This window comes from Adiantum capillus-veneris, chromosome 9 (assembly GCF_014529385.1).
Source record: "Adiantum capillus-veneris isolate H3 chromosome 9, ASM1452938v2, whole genome shotgun sequence".
In the NCBI taxonomy this organism is placed as follows: domain Eukaryota; kingdom Viridiplantae; phylum Streptophyta; class Polypodiopsida; order Polypodiales; family Pteridaceae; genus Adiantum; species Adiantum capillus-veneris.
The window spans coordinates 143570894-143596422 of NC_140939.1; the positions used below are offsets into that span (position 1 = coordinate 143570894).

General features: G+C 45.4%; 1 protein-coding gene across 4 annotated transcripts in view; it reads right to left on the bottom strand.

Moving 5' to 3' along the window:
- Positions 1–1637: 1637 nt before the first annotated feature.
- LOC147451301 (uncharacterized) overlaps positions 1638–25529 on the bottom strand; it is an 84864-nt gene continuing 60972 nt past the window's right edge. The window contains exons 3-6 of one of the 4 annotated variants that reach the window (XM_086520283.1): positions 3020–3124; positions 2739–2864; positions 2467–2589; positions 1638–2376 (exon numbers count right to left, since the gene is read on the bottom strand). In XM_086520283.1, the coding sequence (XP_086376409.1) occupies positions 2305–2376; positions 2467–2589; positions 2739–2864; positions 3020–3124 (426 nt within the window). In that variant the 3' untranslated portion in view covers positions 1638–2304. Of the gene's footprint in view, positions 2377–2463; positions 2590–2706; positions 2865–3019; positions 3125–25529 lie in introns of those variants that run through there. The other 3 variants (XR_015189216.1, XR_015189217.1, XM_086520284.1) reach the window with 3 other exon arrangements.

Here is a 25529-nt window from a genome sequence, read left to right on the forward strand (position 1 = left end):
GGCGATGTGCGTCCCAACATGAGGATCACCCAATCTCCATTGGACCATTAGGATGTTCTTTACCCATCCTTAGCAAAGAATCCTCCGCAATTCATTTCTCTACCGACTATCCATGGGGGAGAAATTTTGCAAAGAGTATTCTTCATTGGTCTTTATTTGTGGCAGGAAGGGCCATGTTGTTACAGATTGTACCCATTAGAAGATATCTCTTGATCAGAGGCAGCACACATCAAAACAAGAGACACTTCATGCAAATGGGGATTGGAAGGTGTTAATGTAAGGACAGGGCTCCACGGCTTGTATATAGACACAAAGTTCTTGTTTCTCATCCCTCTTCAAATACTTCTTCGACACCTCTGCATGATCCATCACCTAATCCTCAAAGTTTGATTTGGATATCAACTTATTAACCGCATTTCCCTTCTTTGGCAAAAAATGCTAAGAAGTTTGCTAAGGAGGAGGCTTTGAAGACCTCTAAGAAAATTCATGATGAGGTGTTGACATAGAGCTCCTTCCAACATAGTGTTGTGCTTGTAGTGCTCTTGTGAACATTTATACAAGTGTGGTGCTCTTCCTAAGGCACAAACTATCCTACACAAGCTTCCATCTTGCAATGTTGTTTCTTGGAGTGCATAGATCACAAGTCATGTTCAAAACAGGCAAGGTCAACAAGCCCTAGAATCACCCATCAAGCCTTTTGTAGCTTGCATTACAAAAAAGGCATGCAAATGACACGGGTTGCCACTTTCCATGTGTCTTGAAAATCAAGATGAGCAATTATTGACCAACAAGTGAGTGCTTCAAGACATCTCTCTCCAAGCAAAATGCATGTTTGTTGTTTAAACTAAAGGTTGTTGGGTCAATGTTCTCTAGTTCTCCATGGCAAATGAGAAAAGGGAGGATAGCTACGAGAGTCTCTCAATTCCAACTATTTTAAGTGATGGCCATATAACAGAAAGATGACCTCTATTGAAAGCCAATCTAGACCTTAGTCAACTCAACCACCATGGGAAGAGAACTGTCAAGAAAGAGAAGCCTTGAGGCTAGAGGCTTTAGAGGAGGGATGAAAGACATTGTCAAGCTTGTTAGGGATGAAAAGGAATGGACGCTACTACACACCATCGTAGTTGTCACAAAAACAGTTCCCAAATAAATGGCTGCATCCATTGCAAGAAGCTACTTCCAACACTTTCAAAAGTTTTTCAGGATACAGAAGAATATGAAGGTGGCTCTCGACAATAAATGCTGCAAAGCCGGACCTTTTTTCAGCTATGCTTTGTGCAATTATTGAAGACTACAGGATAAATTAAAAAAACAGTGTTCACGTCATAGATTAAGATCCAAGTTGTTTGCCAATCTATGCATTCAAATCAGCTGTCACACTGGGTGTAACAAATGGAAAATGTTCTGGCAATTGCTGATCTTCCCGCACGTATGAGTTCAATTACAAAAGTTGCCCTCTAGATTTGTAATTGAAGCCAATGCTTCGGTGATCTTACCAGTTCTATTGTAAACAAAATAAACGGCATACGATATCTAACTTGTTATGCAATGAAATGTAAAATCGAACCTATTGAACCGCAAGTAGACGAGCAATGAAAACACTTCTTGTAAAAGAAAAGGATGCACGACACAAATACCAAAACAGCTACTCACATTGTAAGCGACTGTAAGCGACTCTACAATTCACCTCGATCGAAGTTTGTCACATGCATATTTACTTCTTGAAACTACACAAAACAAAGCAATGGATTGGCTCTTGCACACATTTTCAAGAATAGAGATTGTCACCCTTGATATGCCAAGTTTCACCACACATATCTTCAGCACTTCTTTTGCTACAAACATTGGAGAGAATCACAGTCTAAAGAATTGTGAATCCCCATTGCACAGCACTCTAGCTCGACGTAGTAACCGGGCATTTATTTCAGCGCTGGTTGGTACTAGCCCACAGCCAAAATGCAAAACTTCAACAAGACCTGTAGCTAAGCTTTCTTTTTTCTTGGTGGGGGGGCAGGAGGGGGGGGCTACAACTGGATTTTGAAAGATGCCGCTGAGTATCGAACCTGGGTCTTTACGCACCCACCACATCCAAATTAACTTGCAGGTTATGATCCCATTGACTCCTGTAGCCAAGTTGCTGCTCCTGGCTAACCTTAAGACAATGCCAGTCCTAAGGTACATACACCAAAGGGGCATCTCTATTGTAAGCACAACCCATGATTGGCAATCAAGAGGACAATATCTCTTGTGGTTACTCTCTATATCATCCCAATAGAGAGTCTACCATTGCAATGTGTGTAGCTAAACATTTGCATAATCTCCCAGTCGTACTCCCACTACCATCCAGCAATTCCGGTATGCACCTTGTTTAACCTACACGCAAATGTGCATCACTTCAGCACCACAAAAAACGAACCATTCATCAAGGAGGAATACAAGATGTCTATAGGAGCAAAGGCCAACCTTTTGTAGACAGAAGGTATAAGTACGTGTAGCCTCCTTGGCTTCCGGCAATTGATATGTAACCTTTACACATTGCAGGGCCCTTATATCACCTGGTCCATGAAAGGCAACAGGAGATGTGGCCTGTAAACGAGTTAGGGAACTTTGAAAACAATCGAAAGCACTGATTCAAACTCCAAAATCAGAGTTCAGCTGTATTATGAGCCATGATGATTGAATGTAATGGTGAGAGACTCTCACAAGCAATGAAGATGAAGGTCTGAATGGTTCACCTTCCAATCTGAACAATTGATAATAGGTGCATACAAAGGCTCCCTTAATAAAGCAGCGAACTGAGAAAATGTGAGATATCTTTCTGCTGCATCCCATGCTCGTGCAACAGACACAGACTCTGGGACCTGAAGCACAAAGCTCAAGTTTATATGGTGTGGCAGAAGCTTCTGTTTTAAGCTTCGATATACCTAGGTAGCTGTGCCATGCTAGAACTTCACTATGCCTTCAAGGCTAGAGCTTACAACTCCCTGCATTTAATTATAAGTGCTCTTCATTCTACCTGGCCTGCGAGCATTTCCTCTACTTTCTCTGGCATAGAGAACTGGAAGGCTGTTCTTACACCACTATCTTCTTCTGGCCAGTCATTCCTCATCAATGCATCCATCTGCAAGGAAGCACATTAGTAAATTTAAGATTTCCATAGATTTATGAACAGCATCTGCATTCCTTACCTGTCATAATTACAATGAGCAGAACAGCACGTTCTCAAAACACAAGAAAAATGCTAGGGATCTCCCTCTTCACATACCCGAGACACGTGGCTACCAGGAGAACATATCTCCAAGACAAGAATTACAAGATGCAATCTCCTCTTCATCAACCTTAGCATTTTTGGGTGGAGAAACTGCAGGAAATTATGCCATCTCTCTGTCTCTCTTGCATTCAGAGCAGCAAGCATTTTCAGTCAGTAAAGCAACCTAAAGGGCTTCAGAAGGGGGCTAATCCCAGTAGCAGACAGGGCTCAGCTACATGCCCTTGGTTCTCCCATCCTCCTTGCGTTTTCCACCCAGATCTGCAGCAAGAGGAAAACAGCCCTAGGCGGCCAGATTTGAGAGCCTTTCGTCATGAGAGACAAGTCTAAACAGTCCTCTCCATCTGCGTTTTTGACTCGGCCCGACAAGCCAGCAGGATCAGCCATCTGTAGGCCATTAGTGGCTACCAGAAACAAGTATTATCAGCCAAGAAGAAGCCAAGTCCAGTTCAGCCCTGTAGAGTGCAGTTTCCAGCCAAGACGCCCAATCTGATACCCCTACATAGTAGCAGATCAGCCCAGAGGTGCTCGCATATGTGGGAGGTACTTGCTGCGACAGATAGAAGGTTTTTGGAGTCAAAACAAGCGTGGATGTTGGTGTTAAGTGGCCAAACGGTTTGATCTACACATAAGGTATCAGCACTTCGAATCCTAAAATCAATCCAAAGACAGCCTCTCTCTCATTCTCAGATGTCGTGACTCGTGTCCCTTGTTCATCTATGTGGCACTGCAAGTGTTATAGATCGGAGTCGAGGTGTCCACCGGATCGCGAGCAAGTTCTTGTCTTCATTGCATCTTCCGTTGCCTACTTCAACACAATCAAACCATCAAATTGCTCAAAAAACTGAGACCACCTTGCCTGGCAGTCACTCCAATGTGCACTAGGCATATAGATTGAAGATGCTTGAGGGCTTGATGATCAGTAAGAACAATAAAACCTCTACCATACAGAAAATGCTTCCAATGCTTTAGAGACTGAATGACAAAGAGAAGTCCTTATCGTACACTAAGTAGTTCTTTTTTGTTTGCACTCTTTAACTTCCTACAGAGAAATGCAATTGGACAGCCATGCTCCTAGAGCACAACTCCTATGGCCACGTTGCTCGCATCCGTCCATACCTCGAAGGGGTCATCCCAAGAGGCGGGGATGAGACACGGAGCTTCAGCCACCGAAACCTTGAGAGCGTCGAAAGCCTGAACGGCTGTCTCGGCCAAGACAACGTGCTGACGACTAGTCTTAACCCCTTTGAAAACATCAGTCATTGGTGCGGCAATGCGTGCAAAAGTCTCTATATGCGAGCTATATGCCTGACGCAGACCTAAAAAAGAACCCACATCATATGTTGTTTTGGGCAAATCCCAATTACAAACTTCTGGCACAACGTGCATGTAGTTCTAAGCTAGAGGAATCCAACGAGCCAATCCCCGCGTCGATTGGATTCCCGGGTGGGTAGATGTGCGACAGTTTCACCCAAATTGGACCCCCCCTGGCTCAAGTTTTATTAAATCAATTTATTGATTTATTTTATTTCAGACAGCTTGCCTTACCTAAGCCTTAATAAGTTTATAACCTGCGAATCTCACCTATAAAGGAACTCAAGAGGCTAGCGTTTCTAGATATTCACCAAGCGCTAGCATAAGACTGCAAGCCAGCTCAACGTTTTTGCAGCAAATCAGGCCAGCATTTTCAGCCTTGGCATTTTGCAGTTCTTGGCCGGATCAGCCCTAGAGCCAGCAGTTTACAGCAGATCAGGCCAGCGTTTTCAGTTTTCAGCCCATCACCATCGCGGTGATGCGAGATTTGCTAATGTTACCCCTTGCAGGTGCGGTCCGGTACTTACGTAGCCCATTGAGCCCTCCCTTCGGCCATTCCCTCACCAGAATTGAGTGCTCCATTGTTGTGCAGGACCGTGCACCTTAAGCATCGGAAAATAGCGACCAATTGTATACCATGTGTTGCATGTGGGGTGCGCCTACGAGGGGGTAGATAGTCTCCGAAGATTAATCTACGACCTTCCTTGAACCAAGGGGAGAAATCCTTGCATGGTCAAGACTCGTAGCGTTATGGAGACCACCACCAATCAAGAAGGCAAGCAAATCCCACCTACGGATCCTACCATGAGTCCTCCCTCTTTGCCACCAGTTCCCATAGATGCTATGATGCGCATGATGATGCAACAAGACGAAGCTTGACCACAAGAGCGTATGGAAGCGAAGGAGGCGTAGAGCATGCGGAAGCGGCGGAGCGAGAGGAACGTAGATTAGCAGCTGAAGCCGAGGTTTATAGGCTGGAAAGGGAATGTCACGGGGACGGGCACCACGTGCCAACGGAAAAGAACAAACTGAACAACTTTAAGCACTTCAAATAACAACTGAAATGAAAGAGATGCATGGCACAAGAGACGGGGACTGGCGGAATTCCACCCCGAGGGAGCACTGGTCCCAAACTTGGCGCCCCTTTCGGTATTTCTTTATATTGCTTGAACTCAGTACAATGCCGGTACTCCAAGCTTTGCACCTCCACATTGAAGCGTGCCACAGTATGAGCCCTCTGCACATTTAAAGGCCCTTGGCCTATGAAAAGCAGTTACATGAAAAGCTTCAAGCTCAAAAGCATCCGGTCCAAAAGCGTTGCGCCCAAAAAGCTGCCAACGCATTTTGCGAAAATCCGTACAGCTGCCACATCAGCATAGTGCAACACGAAACGCGGGATTCTGTACACCTACCATGTGGCCCTTGTCAACATAATTTGCGGATAGTCCATATAGTCATGCCATGTCATCAGCTGGTTGTGCACTCTTTTCTTTAATATCCTTTGTGTCAGTTGGACCCTATCGGAGGGGTCCCCATAAGTTGGTCGGAACTCTTCTTTAAAAATACGCCACTCGGCAAGGCTCTGTAAGTTGGTGAAAACTCCTTCTGCTATTGCTTCTTTTGTTGTTGCTGCTTCTTAGGTTTTAAGTCCCTCGCCCGGGGATCTACAGGTTGGCTCTGTTCTCCAGTCGCTTGACACGTCAGCAGTTTGTGACATCCCCCCTTCTTGAAAGAAAGTAATCATCTGCGATTACAGCATATCTGCAAAACAACTCAAGTTAGCTCAAAAATTTCCGAAAGTCATTCCGAGGGGCATTCCAAGGGACAATTAGTTTTCTCATTCTATTGGAGCTCTTAATATCCTCGGTCATTGGCTTCCCAAAAAAATCTCATCCAATAAAAAGTCTCATTCCAGATTGGAGCTCTTGATATCCTGGGTCGTTGGTTTCCCAAAATGCAGTTACAAGACATAAAACATAAAGTTGCCAATGAACACTCCCCCCATATATAACCACAAGGGTCCGTGTAACCGGCCTGTTCAATCCAAAAAGGGCGGTAGACTTTACTTTAAACCTTGATTTAGCTTTCACCCATTATTAGTCGTCTATTATACCTACGCTATAGTGACACAAGAGAGGGGAATGGGATACAGATGCTAGAATGCGCCTGTATGAGAAGACCGACACCAGATTGGCCCCTAACTCAGGCGCCCCTTTCCGTATTTCTTTATTGTTTAAAAGAGGGAATAAATGTTGTGGATCCCTACAAGCTGCCCCGCACAAACTTGGCTGAATTTCAACTGTTCCGGCCTGATTTCGGCAACATAACTGTACTAGAACCCTTCACAGTCAGTATTCCCACGCATTGAATGACTTTCCCGACGCATACGGGCACTTTGCAAAACCTGGCGAGAATCTGCAGCACGCTGAATTCTCTGTTTTCAGCCCTGAAAATGCGCCAGATCACCTATACAGCGGTCCCCTTGCGTCCCCGAACCTCCTGGGGGTATTAGGGTCCGTTTAGGGCCAAAACCCTAAACCTGCAAAAATACACAGCAGGCTGTAATTCACTGTTTCGGGCTCCGTTTCGCCTGCCGGTCGCATCCGCAGCAAGTCCTCGAGCTCCCGCACCTGTAGGGCTACTTGCCCTTTGAATAGGACGAGATTTCTGACGTGAAACCTCTCCGAATTCACCTGTGCCTGCGGGGGGATTAGCCGCTAGCTAATCCAGTACCTGTGCAAGAGGCTCTTGCCTCGGCAATCGCGCATGAACCCACACAACTGTACATTGGTCAAATGAAGAGCCCACTAGAGGGGCATAACATACTGCCAAAGGGGAGAGAGAGGGCAGTGCGTAGCGTGCAGGGCATCACTCCTGGCACCGCACTGTACATAGGAGGGAAAGCAAGCACTCCATAGCTCTTAACCTGTGACAAATCTGAAAATGAGGCTCTCCCCCTCCTAAATTCAGCGCCACTTCTTGTTGCATGAGGCAAGTGCACCAGAAGGTGCCACTTGGCACATTTACAAGCATTTTCCCGTTTCGGGGTTGCCGTCTAAAAATATCCCAACCGGTTGCCCAGTTGACTTCACGGCAGAGTAAGAAAATGTTCCCCTTGTCATTCCGGAGAAAATGACATCAACACATTTTCAGGTCCCAAAACAGCAGTTCCCTAAAATTTAGGAGATGCTGCCATCGTATCTTTCTAGGTCATCCGACCCTCTTTGTACACTGCGGCCACATCCAGAACTGAAATGTAGCCTCTGTAGCAAAGGATTCCACTTTGGCTAGTCAATGACCCCACTTGGCTAACCATAGTCCTTGTCCAACCTTAGTGCTCTCTTGCCCTGAGGCCTGGACTCCCTCTGGACAGTTCCACACTAGCTATGCAATGCAGGGCAGTTAGATTTCCCGAGGGGTGTTTCCAAAAAGTGAAAGTAAATAGATAATAAGAAAGAAATCAACAAAAAGGATAGATAGTAGTCACACGCTGGTGACATACCCCCCTCTTGAAATCTCAACTGTCCTCGTTTGCATCTATGTCGTACATGCTTACTGTCAACACTGATGTATTCAACACCTGTCGACACATATACGACACATACATGCTCATTGTCAACCCTGGTGTATTCAACACCTCGTGGACTCATGTATTGCCTGCGTGTGAACCCTGTCCCAATGACATAGTGGTAGCTTCGCACTCTGCCACTGCTTTGAGTCACTAACTTTCCAATGACAAAATGGTAGCTGCACATTTTGCCACTGTCTTATAGTACACGTTGGATCCCGTAACACTTTCGAGCATACCCAAACCGACAGTTTAAGAATGCAGTTACACATGTACTCTTGAATAGAAGCAATCACTGTATCCTTGACAAACTGACAAGAAATACTCACTTCTATAGCACTAACCAAACTTTTGGACATTCCATAAGAGCAATTGCCAAACTAACAATCTGTACAGCTCTAACATTCATGTAACAGGTATTTCATTTGAGCTCACTTTAAATACCATGTACATCATTTGTCTCAAAAGCCATTCTCACACTGACAATCCATGTAGCTTTGAAACTCAAGGGGTCAAGGTAGGTTGCAAATCGAAGGCTTCCAGGTAAAGTGATAACACAGTTGGTGACTCTGCAAGTTCACCTTCTTCCATCCACTTAGCATCCATTGGTGGATAGTTTCTGAACTTTACCAAGTAACGCCTAGCAACCTTGCCTTTCACTTTCCTTTCTTTGTGTACCAAAATCTGTTCGGGGACCAAGATCTCGTCAAGTTCCTCGACTTCCGGCTGATCTTCAGCAGGCATATCTTCTGGCACATCACCCACATAGGGTCTGAGAAGACTCACATGAAACGCATTGTGAATCTTCCAACTGTCAGGCAATTTCAGCCTATATGCAACATCACTGATTATGTCGCATACTTGAAAAGGCCCATAGTAACGCATGCTGAGCTTTGGAAACAATCTTTCCTTGCCCTTCATCTTCTTTAACCTTGCCTTTTCAAAACGTAAAAGCACCCAATCACCAAGTGAATATACCACTTCACGACGGTGACGATCAGCTGCTTTCTTTTGCTTTGCCTGAGTCCTTTCTAAGGCCACTTTGACCTTCTTGTACATTTCATCCATGTCCTGAACATACTTATCTGCTTCAAATATCTTGTCCTTTGTATGCAGTATGGGAGGAACTTTCTTGCCACCTTCAACTATCTCAAAAGGTGCCTTGCCAGTTGATGAATGCACTGTATTATTGTATGCATACTCCACCAATGGCAAATACTGCTCCCACTTTCCTTTATGCTCTGACACATAGCACTTCAGCAGATCTAGGACAGTAGAATTTGCCTCTTCTGACTGCCCATGTGTTTGAGGATGAAATGACGAAGAGAATTTGAGCGTTGTGCCCATATTCTCAAACAAGCCTCTCCAGAACAAACTTGTCATGCGTGGATCACGGTCGCTAACAATCGACTGTGGCATGCCATGATACTTGAAAATATTGCTCATAAACAAGCGTGCCATCTGATCTGGCTTTATCTTCTTCCTGACAGGAATAAAATGAGCCTGTTTGCTCAAGGGAGAAGATTGTGAATTTAACACTGGCGTCAAGGCAGGATCAGGCAAGAAAAATTCAGCCAAGAAGCACATTCCCAATGAGGCTCCTAAAGGGACTCAGGAGTCAGCCAACGCAGGGAAAGATAAAGCTACGGTTGAATCAGAAAAAGGACCAGCAAAGAAATGGAAAAGACGTTTTCCTCGAAAGTCAGAAGAGCAAAAGAAGGTCCTGAGGACAGAGAACAAATGCTTTATATGTGAGCAGCCTAGCCACATTGCTTACAACTGTCCTACAAAGAGGTGAGTTTTTTCTAGAAGAGATTCACTTTCTGGGACACATTGTCTCAAAGGATGGTGTCAGAATGGATCCTGCAAAAGTTGAAGCGATCAAGTCATGGCCAAATTTGAAGACGGTGCATGATGTCCGAAGCTTTTTGGGACTATGCTCCTATTACAGAAGGTTTATCCGAAATTTCGCTGAGATTGCTTCACCTTTACATGCTCTTCAAAAGAAAGCAGTCACCTTTAGATGGACACAGAAAGAGATTTCAGCTTTTAATCTCTTAAAGGAAAAGATGACTTCAGATCCAGTCATTGTATTGCCAGATCTTAGGAAGTCATTTGTGGTCCAGTGTGATGCCTGCGGTAGTAGCATTGGTGCAGTGCTAATGCAAGATGGCAGGGTAGTAGCCTATGAGAGCAGAATTTTGCAAGGGCCAGAGATGACCATGCAGCTCTATGAGAAAGAGTTACTGGCTGTGATTCATGCGCTCTTAAGTTGGAAACACTACTTGCTAGGTGCAGACTTTGTTGTCCAAACAGACCATCAGACCTTGCGGTACTTCTTGACACAGACAAAGTTATCTGAGAAGCATATGCGATGGGCAAATATCTTGTCCATGTTCCATTTTCAGATTGTGCATGTGGAAGGCAAGAAGAACGTTGTGGCTGATGCCTTATCAAGGAAGCCACAAATTTCAGCTGTGTCGATTCCTTATCATCATGAACTTGATGATATGAGAGAACAGTATGCAAATGATGAAGATTTTGCAAGGGTCTTCGAGCAGCTAATGGATGGACAACGTCATGAACACTATCTTCTCAAAGATGCGTTCATGATGATGCATGGCAGATTGTGTGTCACAAAGCCATTGCGACGCAAAGTTATGGAAGAGAGTCATGTCCCACCGTATGCAAGGCATCGTGGTATCGATGCTACAGTTAAAGCGGTTGAGACATTCTTCTATTGGCCTACATTGAGAAGTGATGTGGATGCCTTTGTGCGAGAATGCCTAATATGCCAAAAGGTTAAGTTTGACAGGCAAAAGGCACCAGGGTTATTGCAACCACTACCTATTCCAGATAAACCATGGGAAAGTATTGCTAGAACCATGTAACCGGCCTGTTCAATCCAAAAAGGGCGGTAGACTTTACTTTAAACCTTGATTTAGCTTTCACCCATTATTAGTCGTCTATTATACCTGCGCTATAGTGACACAAGAGAGGGGAATAGGATACAGATGCTAGAATGCGCCTGTATGAGAAGACTGACACCAGATTGGCCCCTAACTTAGGCGCCCCTTTCCGTATTTCTTTATTGTTTAAAAGAGGGAATAAATGTTGTGGATCCCTACAAGCTGCCCCGCACAAACTTGGCTGAATTTCAACTGTTCCGGCCTGATTTCGGCAACATAACTGTACTAGAACCCTTCACAGTCAGTATTCCCACGCATTGAATGACTTTCCCGACGCATACGGGCACTTTGCAAAACCTGGCGAGAATCTGCAGCATGCTGAATTCTCTGTTTTCAGCCCTGAAAATGCGCCAGATCACCTGTACAGCGGTCCCCTTGCGTCCCCGAACCTCCTAGGGGTATTAGGGTCCGTTTAGGGCCAAAACCCTAAACCTGCAAAAATACACAGCAGGCTGTAATTCACTGTTTCGGGCTCCGTTTCGCGTGCCGGTCGCATCCGTAGCAAGTCCTCGAGCTCCCGCACCTGTAGGGCTACTTGCCCTTTGAATAGGACGAGATTTCTGGCATGAAACCTCTCCGAACTCACCTGTGCCTGCGAGGGGATTAGCCGCTAGCTAATCCAGTACCTGTGCAAGAGGCTCTTGCCTAGGCAATCGCGCATGAACCCACACAACTGTACATTGGTCAAATGAAGAGCCCACTAGAGGGGCATAACATACTGCCAAAGGGGAGAGAGAGGGCAGTGCGTAGCGTGCAGGGCATCACTCCTGGCACCGCACTGTACATAGGAGGGAAAGCAAGCACTCCATAGCTCTTAACCTGTGACAAATCTGAAAATGAGGCTCTCCCCCTCCTAAATTCAGCGCCACTTCTTGTTGCATGAGGCAAGTGCACCAGAAGGTGCCACTTGACACATTTACAAGCATTTTCCCGTTTCGGGGTTGCCGTCTAAAAATATCCCAACCGGTTGCCCAGTTGACTTCACGGCAGAGTAAGAAAATGTTCCCCTTGTCATTCCGGAGAAAATGACGTCAACACATTTTCAGGTCCCAAAATAGCAGTTCCCTAAAATTTAGGAGATGCTGCCATCGTATCTTTCTAGGTCATCCGACCCTCTTTGTACACTGCGGCCACATCCAGAACTGAAATGTAGCCTCTGTAGCAAAGGATTCCACTTTGGCTAGTCAATGACCCCACTTGGCTAACCATAGTCCTTGTCCAACCTTAGTGCTCTCTTGCCCTGAGGCCTGGACTCCCTCTGGACAGTTCCACACTAGCTATGCAATGCAGGGCAGTTAGATTTCCCGAGGGGTGTTTCCAAAAAGTGAAAGTAAATAGATAATAAGAAAGAAATCAACAAAAAGGATAGATAGTAGTCACACGCTGGTGACATACCCCCCTCTTGAAATCTCAACTGTCATAGTTTGCATCTATGTCGTACATGCTTACTGTCAACACTGATGTATTCAACACCTGTCGACACATATACGACACATACATGCTCATTGTCAACCCTGGTGTATTCAACACCTCGTGGACTCATGTATTGCCTGCGTGTGAACCCTGTCCCAATGACATAGTGGTAGCTTCGCACTCTGCCACTGCTTTGAGTCACTAACTTTCCAATGACAAAATGGTAGCTGCACATTTTGCCACTGTCTTATAGTACACGTTGGATCCCGTAACACTTTCGAGCATACCCAAACCGACAGTTTAAGAATGCAGTTACACATGTACTCTTGAATAGAAGCAATCACTGTATCCTTGACAAACCGACAAGAAATACTCACTTCTATAGCACTAACCAAACTTTTGGACATTCCATAAGAGCAATTGCCAAACTAACAATCTGTACAGCTCTAACATTCATGTAACAGGTATTTCATTTGAGCTCACTTTAAATACCATGTACATCATTTGTCTCAAAAGCCATTCTCACACTGACAATCCATGTAGCTTTGAAACTCAAGGGGTCAAGGTAGGTTGCAAATCGAAGGCTTCCAGGTAAAGTGATAACACAGTTGGTGACTCTGCAAGTTCACCTTCTTCCATCCACTTAGCATCCATTGGTGGATAGTTTCTGAACTTTACCAAGTAACGCCTAGCAACCTTGCCTTTCACTTTCCTTTCTTTGTGTACCAAAATCTGTTCGGGGACCAAGATCTCGTCAAGTTCCTCGACTTCCGGCTGATCTTCAGCTGGCATATCTTCTGGCACATCACCCACATAGGGTCTGAGAAGACTCACATGAAACGCATTGTGAATCTTCCAACTGTCAGGCAATTTCAGCCTATATGCAACATCACTGATTATGTCGCATACTTGAAAAGGCCCATAGTAACGCATGCTGAGCTTTGGAAACAATCTTTCCTTGCCCTTCATCTTCTTTAACCTTGCCTTTTCAAAACGTAAAAGCACCCAATCACCAAGTGAATATACCACTTCACGACGGTGACGATCAGCTGCATTCTTTTGCTTTGCCTGAGTCCTTTCTAAGGCCACTTTGACCTTCTTGTACATTTCATCCATGTCCTGAACATACTTATCTGCTTCAAATATCTTGTCCTTTGTATGCTGTATGGGAGGAACTTTCTTGCCACCTTCAACTATCTCAAAAGGTGCCTTGCCAGTTGATGAATGCACTGTATTATTGTATGCATACTCCACCAATGGCAAATACTGCTCCCACTTTCCTTTATGCTCTGACACATAGCACTTCAGCAGATCTAGGACAGTAGAATTTGCCTCTTCTGACTGCCCATGTGTTTGAGGATGAAATGACGAAGAGAATTTGAGCGTTGTGCCCATATTCTCAAACAAGCCTCTCCAGAACAAACTTGTCATGCGTGGATCACGGTCGCTAACAATCGACTGTGGCATGCCATGATACTTGAAAATATTGCTCATAAACAAGCGTGCCATCTGATCTGGCTTTATCTTCTTCCTGACAGGAATAAAATGAGCCTGTTTGCTCAAGGGAGAAGATTGTGAATTTAACACTGGCGTCAAGGCAGGATCAGGCAAGAAAAATTCAGCCAAGCACGTTCCCAATGAGGCTCCTAAAGGGACTCAGGAGTCAGCCAACGCAGGGAAAGATAAAGCTACGGTTGAATCAGAAAAAGGACCAGCAAAGAAATGGAAAAGACGTTTTCCTCGAAAGTCAGAAGAGCAAAAGAAGGTCCTGAGGACAGAGAACAAATGCTTTATATGTGAGCAGCCTGGCCACATTGCTTACAACTGTCCTACAAAGAGGTGAGTTTTTTCTAGAAGAGATTCACTTTCTGGGACACATTGTCTCAAAGGATGGTGTCAGAATGGATCCTGCAAAAGTTGAAGCGATCAAGTCATGGCCAAATTTGAAGACGGTGCATGATGTCCGAAGCTTTTTGGGACTATGCTCCTATTACAGAAGGTTTATCCGAAATTTCGCTGAGATTGCTTCACCTTTACATGCTCTTCAAAAGAAAGCAGTCACCTTTAGATGGACACAGAAAGAGATTTCAGCTTTTAATCTCTTAAAGGAAAAGATGACTTCAGATCCAGTCATTGTATTGCCAGATCTTAGGAAGTCATTTGTGGTCCAGTGCGATGCCTGCGCTAGTAGCATTGGTGCAGTGCTAATGCAAGATGGCAGGGTAGTAGCCTATGAGAGCAGAATTTTGCAAGGGCCAGAGATGACCATGCAGCTCTATGAGAAAGAGTTACTGGCTGTGATTCATGCGCTCTTAAGTTGGAAACACTACTTGCTAGGTGCAGACTTTGTTGTCCAAACAGACCATCAGACCTTGCGGTACTTCTTGACACAGACAAAGTTATCTGAAAAGCATATGCGATGGGCAAATATCTTGTCCATGTTCCATTTTCAGATTGTGCATGTGGAAGGCAAGAAGAACGTTGTGGCTGATGCCTTATCAAGGAAGCCACAAATTTCAGCTGTGTCGATTCCTTATCATCATGAACTTGATGATATGAGAGAACAGTATGCAAATGATGAAGATTTTGCAAGGGTCTTCGAGCAGCTAATGGATGGACAACGTCATGAACACTATCTTCTCAAAGATGCGTTCATGATGATGCATGGCAGATTGTGTGTCACAAAGCCATTGCGACGCAAAGTTATGGAAGAGAGTCATGTCCCACCGTATGCAAGGCATCGTGGTATCGATGCTACAGTTAAAGCGGTTGAGACATTCTTCTATTGGCCTACATTGAGAAGTGATGTGGATGCCTTTGTGCGAGAATGCCTAATATGCCAAAAGGTCAAGTTTGACAGGCAAAAGGCACCAGGGTTATTGCAACCACTACCTATTCCAGATAAACCATGGGAAAGTATTGCTAGAACCATGTAACCGGCCTGTTCAATCCAAAAAGGGCGGTAGACTTTACTTTAAACCTTGATTTAGCTTTCACCCATTATTAGTCGTCTATTATACCTGCGCTATAGTGACACAAGAGAGGGGAATAGGATACAGATGCTAGAATGCGCCTGTATGAGAAGACTGACACCAGATTGGCCCCTAACTTAGGCGCCCCTTTCCGTATTTCTTTATTGTTTAAAAGAGGGAATAAATGTTGTGGATCCCTACAAGCTGCCCCGCACAAACTTGGCTGAATTTCAACTGTTCCGGCCTGATTTCGGCAACATAACTGTACTAGAACCCTTCACAGTCAGTATTCCCACGCATTGAATGACTTTCCCGACGCATACGGGCACTTTGCAAAACCTGGCGAGAATCTGCAGCATGCTGAATTCTCTGTTTTCAGCCCTGAAAATGCGCCAGATCACCTGTACAGCGGTCCCCTTGCGTCCCCGAACCTCCTAGGGGTATTAGGGTCCGTTTAGGGCCAAAACCCTAAACCTGCAAAAATACACAGCAGGCTGTAATTCACTGTTTCGGGCTCCGTTTCGCGTGCCGGTCGCATCCGTAGCAAGTCCTCGAGCTCCCGCACCTGTAGGGCTACTTGCCCTTTGAATAGGACGAGATTTCTGGCATGAAACCTCTCCGAACTCACCTGTGCCTGCGAGGGGATTAGCCGCTAGCTAATCCAGTACCTGTGCAAGAGGCTCTTGCCTAGGCAATCGCGCATGAACCCACACAACTGTACATTGGTCAAATGAAGAGCCCACTAGAGGGGCATAACATACTGCCAAAGGGGAGAGAGAGGGCAGTGCGTAGCGTGCAGGGCATCACTCCTGGCACCGCACTGTACATAGGAGGGAAAGCAAGCACTCCATAGCTCTTAACCTGTGACAAATCTGAAAATGAGGCTCTCCCCCTCCTAAATTCAGCGCCACTTCTTGTTGCATGAGGCAAGTGCACCAGAAGGTGCCACTTGACACATTTACAAGCATTTTCCCGTTTCGGGGTTGCCGTCTAAAAATATCCCAACCGGTTGCCCAGTTGACTTCACGGCAGAGTAAGAAAATGTTCCCCTTGTCATTCCGGAGAAAATGACGTCAACACATTTTCAGGTCCCAAAATAGCAGTTCCCTAAAATTTAGGAGATGCTGCCATCGTATCTTTCTAGGTCATCCGACCCTCTTTGTACACTGCGGCCACATCCAGAACTGAAATGTAGCCTCTGTAGCAAAGGATTCCACTTTGGCTAGTCAATGACCCCACTTGGCTAACCATAGTCCTTGTCCAACCTTAGTGCTCTCTTGCCCTGAGGCCTGGACTCCCTCTGGACAGTTCCACACTAGCTATGCAATGCAGGGCAGTTAGATTTCCCGAGGGGTGCTTCCAAAAAGTGAAAGTAAATAGATAATAAGAAAGAAATCAACAAAAAGGATAGATAGTAGTCACACGCTGGTGACAGTCCGAGCCTAGAGCTGTTCAACGACTCCCTATCACTCCTCCCGCAAATACCTTAAAAGGTCCAAGCCGGGAGATATAGACGCCTTTACAACCAAACACCCCCTAGACCGCAGCCTGCGTCATTTGGAGGTTCAAGCATAGCATACAATGAAACGCTCCCCAGACATCTCGTTTGCGTCGTTCCGAGATTCAGACAATACCAAAACAAAATTTCTGACTACTCCACTCGGGAGTAAATCAACAAGCATTGAACCCAGTAATAAAACCAGAGTCAAACAATCTAAATCGGCACCAAGACAAGTTTAAAACAAATACCATCCATTTCAAACAAATCTTAAACAGCATCACCAAACAAGTTCTCAAACAGAACTCAGAAAACTGCTAAATCAAATTGAAAAAAGCATTCTCGACATCAGTCGAGCTTGAAAGTCAACATGGCTTCCTTCCTAAAACCTGCACCAAAATCAGGGTAGATTTCTTCCATAAGGTTGTAGCCGACCGCAGCATGGTCCATAAGCTCTTGAATAGTCGAAATAGGCCTCGACAGATAGTGTTCTTGTGGCGGTGATGGTAGTCTCAAGACATAGCAATCACACTTATCAGTTTGAGAAGAGACACCTGGTGAGAGATGTCCAAAAATTTCAAGTTGTAATCTGCTAGGGTTTTCGTGGCAAGCATTCCAAGCTGCCCCACTTTGCCAAAGCTGCACTCTGAAAGAAGATGTCTAAAGGCGAGGATAGTCCCAACAGGCAAGAACTGCCCCTTAGAAGGCCGACCAGCGGGAAGCGAGAACAGCTACACTGGCAGCAATTACCGCAGTTACTGTAATAACTCTTGAGAGCTATAAATAGGACCCGCTACATTATAACCGGGCTGTTGGCTTTTTGGCTTTTGGCTTTCTGACACTTTTGGTTTACGAGCTCTTAGCTTTTAGATTCACCCCTGTAATCAATCCTCAGACTTCATCTGAGCTTAAGCCTGTTTTACACTATACTGGTTATCCTTGAGCTATTGATCTGAATCTACAAATACCATTTCCCATATTCCAGTTGTGTCTTTCATTTCAGTACATCATTCCAATTCATTTCTCTATTTTAGTCCAATAATCTCTTTCAATCCTCACTAATTGAATTGCCTAGATAATCAGTAGTTCTGAACTCTAACACTGGAATAAGCTGTCTAAAGAGACTAACTCCCGTTCCATTTTGGCGATCACGATAGTTAGAGCTGATTGCTCTTAGACCAGAGAGCTCTATCTCCTGAAACCGGCCCGTAGGGCGGTAGGCGTTGGCTTTCACCCGAAATTCTTTACTTTAGACTTACACACAGAGCACTTTACAAAGAGAACCTGCGACGGGAATTAACACTTGAATACACACACGGCTCGGCAGCTAGAATGCTCCGAGCAGACGCCGACAACCTGTAGGCCCCAAAATTGGTGCCCCTTTCGGTATTTCTTTATTCTTTAGGAGGGTAAATTACAAGGTAAGGTCCTGGGAATCCTTCACGTGTATCCACCTAGATACCATTTGATTTGGCCAAATTTCGGCAACATAACAGCCCCAAAACTTGCGCGAAACCAATTCCCCTGCTGGAACTCGCTTGCAGTGGCGTATACCCTCTGATTCGTGTCCAAAAACAGTAAATTCAGCACGCTGTATTTACTGGTTTTTGCCCTGTTTTCAGCCCCAAACAGTCCCCTAACTGTCCTTTGCCAGTGGGGCACGATTCCCAATGATCCTGGCATCAGTACGGCTGAAAAACAGTGAATTTACAGCGCATACACAGCGCTGATTTTGCACCTGTACGGTGAGGTTATGACCCTCACCAGTGCCTGCTTTGGAGCAGCAGTTAGCTACCCCTGTTCCTGCTCAAGGAGGCTCTTGCCTCAGCACAAAAGCATGAACCCACACAACTGTACATCAGTCAAATGAGTAGCCCTCTTGTGGGGCATCACATAACTGCACGTAGGGGAGAGAGAGAGCAGTGTGTAGTGTGCAAGGCATCACTCCTAGCACCACACTGTACATGAGAGGGAAAGGAAGCACTCCATAGCTCTTAACCTGTGACAGGTTGCAAATGAGGCCTCTCCCAGCTTAAAAATCAGCGCCCATTTTTCTGCAAGAGGAAAGTGCATGAAAATTCGACACTTGGCGCATTTACAAGCATTTGCCCGTTTCGGGTTCGCCGCTTAAAAATATCCTGACCGGTTGCCCAGTTGACTTCACGACAGAGTTATAAAATGTTCCCCTAGTCATACCGGAGGTAATGACGCGAACACATTTCACGGCCCAAAATAGCAGTTCCCTAAATTTTAGGAGATGCTTCCGTTGGGCTCCCACTGGTCTTCTGACCATCTATCCTCATTGGGACCGCATCCAAAAATGCAATGTGGCCCAACTGTCGGATACTTTTTGTTGGTAGTCCCACCTTGACTTTACACCTTAATTGAGTTCACTTCCTAGTATCCACCAACTTGCTAAGTGCAACGGGGGGGACCTATATGATCTTGCTCTGAGCCTAGACATCCTCTTACCATACGAATTCCAGTGCCGACCACTTCCCATATGCGGGTGAATCTACCGTTCACATTGGCCATACAATGTCCGACCGTTTGCTACTTCAAAAAGAGGGTCTTAAACAAATAAAATAAACCCCATTGGAAAGAAACCAACAACCAAGGTTAGCAGTTGCCACATCTCTATGACATGGTTAATAATTGCCACGTCCTCGTGACATACCCCCCTCTTGAAATCGCAAACATCCTCGATTGCATACCATAAATACACGCCACTGATGATCTTGTGCTATTAACACTCTTTTATCATCGCATGTATCTGCAAGAAAGGTCGTAACATACATAGATACAAATGACTTAATGAGGCCTTCATACTTTTGCCATTTCCATCTATGGCACTGAATTCATATGTACATTTGATGTACTAGCTCTATCATTACCCCTCCTTTGCACACGTGGGGTTGGGGCATAAGTAGGCTGTAACCCAAAGGCTTCAAGGTAAAGCTGCAATACATTTGGTGACTCTGACAGTTCATGCTCTTCCATCCACTTTGCATCCATAGGCGGATAGTTTTTGAACTTCACCAAATAACGTCTTGCAACTTGTCCTTTAACTTTTCTGTCCTTATGTGCCAAAACTTGCTCAGGTACCAGGATCTCATCAAGTTCCTCAACTGGCGTATCTTCTGGCACATCACCCACGAAGGGTCTTAGAAGACTCACGTGAAACGCATTATGAATCTTCCACGCATCTGGCAGTTTCAGCCTGTAAGCCACATCGCTGATCTTGTCAAGCACTTGAAAAGGCCCATAGTAACGCATGCTGAGCTTAGGAAACAGCCGTTCCTTGCCCTTCATCTTCTTTAACCTTGCCTTTTCGAACCTTAGTAGAACCCAATCACCAGGTGATAACAACAATTCACGACGGTGACGATCAGCAGCCTTTTTCTGTTTTGCCGGAGTCTTCTCCAAGGCAACTTTAATCTTCTTATACATCTCATCCATGTTCTCAACATATCGATCTGCCTCAAAGATCTTGTCCTTTGTGTGCAAAATGGGAGGAACCTTTTTGCCGCCTTCAACAATCTCAAAAGGTGCTTTGCCAGTAGACGAATGCACCGTATTATTGTATGCATACTCAAGCATAGGCAAATACTGTTCCCACTTGCCCTTATTATCTGACACATAGCATTTCAGCAGATCTAAGACAGTAGAATTGGCCTCTTCTGACTGTCCATCAGTTTGTGGATGAAACGAAGACGAGAACTTGAGCGTAGTACCCATGTTCTCAAACAATCCTCTCCAGAACAAACTGGTCATGCGAGGATCACGATCACTGATAATCGATTGTGGCATACCATGGTACTTAAACACATTGTACATGAACAAGCGTGCCATCTGATCAGATTTTATCTTCTTCCTGACAGCGATAAAATGGGCCTGCTTGCTGAACCTGCAGATAATGGTCCATACACCATCATTCCCTGTTGGCGTCCTTGGAAGATCAAAGATAAAGTCCATAGCAATGCTTTCCCATGGCTTATCCGGAATCGGCAGTGGTTGTAACAACCCTGGTGCCTTTTGCCTGTCAAACTTGACCTTTTGGCAAACTATGCATGCTCGCACAAAGGCATCCACATCTCTCCTCAAGGTAGGCCAATAGAAGAACGTCTCTACCGCTTTAACTGTTGCATCAATGCCACGATGCCCTGCATACAGTGGGACATGACTCTCTTCCATGACCTTATGTCGCAGTGGCCTAGTGACACAAAGTCTGCCATGCATCATCATAAAACCATCTCTGAAGAGGTAGTGCTCGTGATGTTGCCCCTCTTGTAACTGTTCAAAGATCCTTGCAAAATCTTCATCAGCACTATACTGTTCCTTCATGTCATCTAACTCATGATGATAAGGAATTGACACAGCTGAAATTTGTGGCTTTCTTGATAACGCATCAGCCACAACATTCTTCTTGCCTTCCACATGTATAATCTGGAAGTGGAACATGGAAAGAATGTTTGCCCATCACATATGCTTTTCGGATAACTTTGACTGTGTCAAGAAGTATCGCAAGGTCTGATGATCTGTTTGGACAACAAAATCAGCACCTAAGAGGTAGTGCTTCCAGCTAGAAAGCGCATGAATAACGGCCAAGAGCTCTTTCTCATAGACTTGCATAGTCCTCTCTGGCCCTTGCAAAATTCGGCTTTCATAGGCTACTACCCGTCCATCTTGCATTAGCACTGCTCCGATGCTACTGCCACACGCGTCACACTGGACCACAAATGACTTCCTGAGATATGGCAAAACAATAACTGGATCTAAAGTCAACTTTTCCTTAAAAGCTGAAATCTCTTTTTGGATCCATCTGAAAGTGACCTCTTTCTTTTGCAATGCGTGAAGAGGCGATGCTATCTCTGCAAAATTTCTGATAAACCTTCTATAGTAGGAACACAATCCCAAGAAGCTTCTGACATCGTGCACAGTCTTCAAGTCTGGCCATGTCTTGATAGCTTCGACCTTTGCAGGATCCATTCTAACACCATCCTTTGAGACTATGTGGCCCAGAAAGTGGATCTCTTCAAGGAAGAATTCACTTTTCTTAGGATTGACAAGTAACCTGTGACTGCGCAGCTCTTCGAACACAATGGTCAAGTGACGCCTATGCTCCTCTTCATTCTTCGAATACACAATCATGTCATCGAAGAATGTTCCAACAAACTGTTGATGCGAGCGGAAAATCCGGTCCATCATTCTGTTGAACGTGGCAGGAGCATTTGTTAGCCCAAACGGCATCACTAGAAACTCATAAAGACCAAATGTCGTTCTAAACGCACTCTTGTGCACATCCTCTGGGCTTATACGAATCTGATAGTACCCACTCTTCAGGTCTATCCTGCTGAAAATTGCAGCACCCTCTAAACGATCGAGAATATCATCAATGCGAGGAATAGGAAACCTATTCTTGATGGTATTCTTATTCAACGCACGGTAATCAATACACATGCGCCATGAGCCATCCTTCTTCTGCACTAGGAGCACTGGGGAGCAAAAGGGTGAAGAACTAGGCTGAATCAGCCCCTTCTCTAATAACTCCTCAACTTGGCCCATAATCTCTTTCTGCTGCGCCGCACTAACCCTGTAGGGAGGTCTATTTGGTGGGCTACACCCTGGCACCAAATCTATCTGATGGTCCTCAGGTCTCTCTGGCGGCAATTGCGACGGTAATGAATCAGAAAAACAGTCACTAAACTTTTGCAAAAATGCTGATCTTTCTTTATCTAACACAAATAAATTTGACTGATCCCTATCTGAGACATCATGTGCAAAAATCAAGTACACAGAAAGATGATTCTTTATTACAGAAGTGATAGCAGAAGCAGATACAATAGGGACTGACTCTCCTTTAAGCTTTACATCCAAGATGTGAGTTTTGCCCCTATGCTGTACAGTGATCTTTTTGTTGTAGGCATCCAAGACTCCATGCACTCGGAACATCCACGGGATCCCCAACAAGGCGTCACAACCTTCCAGCGGCATGATGTAAAACTCTTCAGTGTCCACATACGACTGAATATGCAGACGCAGTTTTCCAATGATGGGAGTAACACACTCTGAGTGGCCAGGACATGCCAACCCTGCCTCTGCGGTGTACCCCATCTCTTCAGCTCTGATGCCCAGCTTCATAGCTAACTCTGGTGAGATAAAGTTGGCTTTGGCACCTGGATCAAAAAAGATGAGTGCCGTCTGATCCCTAACTTTACCCCATGCCCTGCATAACTCACTGGCATCTGTGCTGGGCCTGTCACCCACCATGTCTGGCACTAAACCTGCCGTGGGTTTAGGCTTCTTGCCTTTCTGGTCTTCTTTATCCTCTGAGTCAACTGGCCTTTTCCTTTGTGGACAATTTATAGAAATATGACCAGGCTGCTCGCATATAAAGCATTTGTTCTCAGCCATTAGGACCTTCTTTTCCTCGAGCGACTTGCGCACAAAAGGCTTCCTTTTCTGTTTCTTTGCCTGCGCTCCAGAAGTCCCAGCTAAATCCTTGTCTTTGGTGACTTGTTCTGACCCCTGTGACGCATCAGGAGCCGTTTTCACAAAGGGCTTCTTCGTTGAATTTTTCTTTTGCTGCCCTCCTTTATCACTGCTCGGAAATCCATTGTCCTCTCCTTTCAACAGGGCAAGACCAGTGTTCGCAACTTCCATAAGCTGAGTAAGGGTAGCCACTCTGTTCTTTGTACAGTAATCGCGAAGCCCTTTAGGCAGCCCACAACAATACTTCTCTATCTGCTCTGTCAATGGCACAAATCTGTAGGAGGTCACTGAGAGTAATGCTTTACAAAACCTCCTATTGTACTCCAGCAAGCTCTTGCACGAAGCTGCCGTAAGCTGGCGCCAATCTGTCAGGACATCAGCTTCAAATTCATTTGATAGCCAAGAAGATGCAAACATTTGCTTGAAGTAAACCCAAGTGGTGGGTGTCTGTCCTTGCATTAACAATGTCGTCCACCATGTAAGTGCATTGTCCTTTAAGAAAGTGGCAGCTTTCCTAACCTTCGAGGCCTCTGTAAAATTCCCTCCCGCATAAGCTGTATCAAACTGCTGGAGGAAAGTGAGTGCCTTTGTCTTATCCTCGAAACCACTGAAGGTACTGAACTTTACCGCTGCACCACCTTCTTTGTAAGCCTTCGGCTTCTCTAGTGCCCCCAAGTTGTCATACGGGATGGTCTGCAACATGGGCACTGTACTAGGCATGATCGGCACGTGTTGGCCATTCACATTTTGCGTCAGAGGTGCGATATCTGGCTGCTGTCCAGAAAAACCAGCCATGCCAAAATGACCCTGTGGCACCCCAAACTGGCCCTGGTTGCCGTGGAAACCTTGCTGCATGCCGATAGTACCATACATGGGGTTTGGCATGATGCCTTGCATACCCCCGAACACTGTTCCTGGCATGTACGGCTGACTTCCAGACGCATAACCAGCCATACTTTGGAACACTGATCCACCCCCGAAATACCCACGATGTACCGTGGGTGGTGGAAAAACTGAGTGCATAGCCTGGTATCCAGCTCCCTGTCCATTCAAGACAGCATGTTGGCTGTAAAAGGTGGCGGGCTGAACTGGCATAACCTGTGGAATAGGCGTTCTAGCCACCTGTTCAAGCACGGGAGGAACCTGCTTTGGAGCCCCCGACTCCGCAACATGCGAGTGTTCCCTTTCCTCCTGCGCCTCATGAAGTACCTGGGTTTGAGCTTCAACAAGCTCCGTACACGGCGTAGGTTTGCCTATTTTGCTATTGCGCTTGCAAGAATTCCATAAACCTCGGATTCTGCACCAGCTGCGAAAAGACATTCACCGCGGCAACTAACTGAGTCTTAAACGCATCATCCTCAAGTTGCCTTGTCATAAAGCCCTGTACTACTGGAGGGACATTCACGTTGACAGGAGGTACAGATTGACGTGGCCGTGAGCTCTCACCAATCTCAAAAACCATAGGAATCTCCTGCCTGTCCTTTGAAGAGGAACCCTCTTCCATAATTCCCTTCCCCTTGTCGGCCATAGTGTAATCCCCGTGTTCCTGCACTGTGTGTCTTTACCCTGACCAATCCAGGCTCACTCTTTGAGGAAAAAGTGATTGATGTCCCGGCAACGGAACCATGAAACCGGCCCGTAGGGCGGTAGGCGTTGGCTTTCACCCGAAATTCTTTACTTTAGACTTACACACAGAGCACTTTACAAAGAGAACCTGCGACGGGAATTAACACTTGAATACACACACGGCTCGGCAGCTAGAATGCTCCGAGCAGACGCCGACAACCTGTAGGCCCCAAAATTGGTGCCCCTTTCGGTATTTCTTTATTCTTTAGGAGGGTAAATTACAAGGTAAGGTCCTGGGAATCCTTCACGTGTATCCACCTAGATACCATTTGATTTGGCCAAATTTCGGCAACATAACAGCCCCAAAACTTGCGCGAAACCAATTCCCCTGCTGGAACTCGCTTGCAGTGGCGTATACCCTCTGATTCGTGTCCAAAAACAGTAAATTCAGCACGCTGTATTTACT